Source organism: Alosa pseudoharengus, unplaced genomic scaffold (genome assembly GCF_046254945.1).
Source record: "Alosa pseudoharengus isolate Yale_2024_CS ecotype anadromous, Long Island Sound unplaced genomic scaffold, YU_APseudo_1.1 YU_APseudo_1.1_scf_21, whole genome shotgun sequence".
Classification (NCBI taxonomy): domain Eukaryota; kingdom Metazoa; phylum Chordata; class Actinopteri; order Clupeiformes; family Clupeidae; genus Alosa; species Alosa pseudoharengus.
In genome coordinates, this window is record NW_027468674.1 from 2341175 (window position 1) to 2343674 (window position 2500).

At 49.9% G+C, this 2500-nt stretch overlaps 1 protein-coding gene across 1 annotated transcript in view; it reads right to left on the reverse strand.

The window, feature by feature from the left end:
• The window catches only part of proza (protein Z, vitamin K-dependent plasma glycoprotein a), an 11693-nt gene that overhangs the window by 8392 nt on the left and 801 nt on the right, over positions 1-2500 (reverse strand). The window contains exons 2-4 of the mRNA XM_076297649.1: positions 2257-2429; positions 684-853; positions 372-396 (exon numbers count right to left, since the gene is read on the reverse strand). Coding sequence (XP_076153764.1) covers positions 372-396; positions 684-853; positions 2257-2335 — 274 coding nt within the window. The 5' untranslated portion in view covers positions 2336-2429. The remainder of the gene's footprint in view (positions 1-371; positions 397-683; positions 854-2256; positions 2430-2500) is intronic.

A 2500-nucleotide genomic window follows, 5' to 3' on the forward strand; every position in this document is an offset into this window, starting at 1 on the left:
CTTTTTACAACACATTTTACAACCTCGACCGCACATTAATTTTTTGTGAACAGACCACCGTGTCGTCCATTATCCCTTACATAATAGGATATTTGACCGGCATATCATCAAAATGTCCGGAAAACGAAACCTGTGACCGGCACCATCATCAAGTGGAAACTCTGATCTTAATATGTGTGTTGTTAGACATGACCGTAGCAATGAGCGAGTGTGTTGAAAAATAGGAACACTGAAGTGTGTAGTGAAGCATGTAGGAGTGAAAGACAGAATGTGTGTGTGTGTGTGTGTGTGTGTGTGTGTGTGTGCATGCGTGTGTGATGATGTGTGTGTGTGTGTGTGTGTGTGTGTGAAATACAGATAGTGCCACTCACCGATGTACACGGACCAGAAGATGTCCTGGGGACGACAAAGAGGATTGATTAGAATATCAGATCATTCTAACTGTGTGTGGCCTCCTCGTAATGTGTGTGGTGTGTGTGTGTGTGGTGTGTGTGGGGTGTGTGTATGAGTGTGTGTGTGTGTGTGGGGGTGTGGGGTGTGTGTGTGTGTGTGTGTGTGTGTGTGGGGTGTGTGTGTGTGTGTGTGTGGGGTGTGTGTGTGTGTGGGGTGTGTGTGTGGGGGGGTGTGTGTGTGTGGTGTGTGTGTGTGGGGTGTGTGTGTGTGTGTGTGTGTGTGTGTCTCACCGTGCGGTAGGCATCCTGGAACACCTCCCTGGCCTCCTCGTAGTTGCAGATCTCCTCCAGACACTCGCGCTCCAGGTTGGGGGGCATCTGGCTCTCATTCTCCCCCGTGTTGGACCTCTTCTGCCGGGCCATCACCTGACTGGCCGCCTCCCTGTCCAGGAACACCGGCGCTGCGGACCACACACCAGACACCGGATCAGCATCACTGTAACCTAGGTAACCTGTGTTGTGTTGACCAAACACCAGGCCTGCGGACCACAGACACTGGAACAGGGTTCCAGAGCTTTTGTTGACCGAACCGCACGGCTCAGCCCTGCACCTGCCTGCAGCACCTCGGATTGGGGTGCTAGCATCTCTAACTAGCATGTCTCTTAAGGAGCTAAAACCCAATGGTGCTAGCATCTCTAACTAGCACGTCTCATAAGGAGCTAAAACCCAATGGTGCTAGCATCTCTTAAGGAGCTAAAACCCAATGGTGCTAACATCTCTAATTAGCACGCCTCTTAAGAAGCTAAACCCCAATGGTGCTAACATCTCTAATTAGCCTGTCTCTTAAGGAGCTAAAACCCAATGGTGCTAGCATCTCTAACTACATGTAGCACGTCTCTTAAGGTGCTAAAACCCAATGGTGCTAGCATCTCTAACTAGCACGTCTCTTAAGGAGCTAAAACCCAATGGTGCTAGCATCTCTCTTAAAGCACTGAGTCGCTACGGTATCCGCTGGCTATTGTTACAGAAGACTCTGAACAACAACAGGAGTCACTCTAGTGGGGGGAGAGACGTTTGCTTCATGTACATACAGCGTAGCCACTGTAACATCTGGCTACCGTTACATGAGGATGACCACAACCTCCTACAGCCTAACGGACCTGCAGCTCAACAGCCTCTCTGACCACAACCAACCTGAATTTTCATGGGCTCACTGTCAACACCAAAATCATTACATGTTGTTGTTGTAATGGCTTCACTTTTTTATTGTGAGAAAGGCAGGAGTCATTTGGGCCTAATGGAACACTGCATTGGAACATTCTAATGGAACACTCTAATTCTCACAACCGGGGCTTGTGGGACTTGTAGTTCTGTGTAGTCTCCCTCAGTCCTTCTCTATCTCCTTTACTCTCTTTCTCTCTACCTCCCTCTCGCTCTATCTTCCTCTCTTTCTCTACCTCCCTCTACCTCTCTCTCTTTCTCTCTACCTCCCTCTCTCTCTATCTCCTTCCCTCTACCCCCCCCCCCTCTGTATTATTGATCATCTCTCCACTCTGGTTACCTAAAGCTCGGGTGTCTACATGGTACTCCAGCGCTGCTCTTTCTCCTCCTGTTTGTGTGTGTGTATGTGTGTGTGTGTGTATGTGTGTGTGTGTGTATGTGTGTGTGTGTGTGTGTGTGTGTGTGTGTGTGTGTATGTGTGTGTGTGTGTGTGTGTGTGAGTGTGTGTAGGTGTGTGTGTGTGTGTATGTGTGTGTGTGTGTGTGTGTGTGTGTGTGTATGTGTGTGTGTGTGTGTGTGTGTGTGTGTGTGTGTATGTGTGTGTGTGTGTGTGTGTGTGTGTGTGTGTACACAGCAGTCCTACCTCTCGGTGCGTTGGGCCCTGCGGCCGTGTAGCCCAGCAGTAGGAGGGCGAGCTGGAGCGTCGTGCTCCACACACCCATGATCACTGATCCCCCGTTAGCCTCCGCTGTGCAAGTCTCACTACACACACACACACACACTCACACACTGTCCTGCTGGGTCCAACGTCCACGCCTGCAAATACAAACACACACACACACACACAGAAAGAAGCCGATGACGAAATAGGCCTTACAGCAAGATCT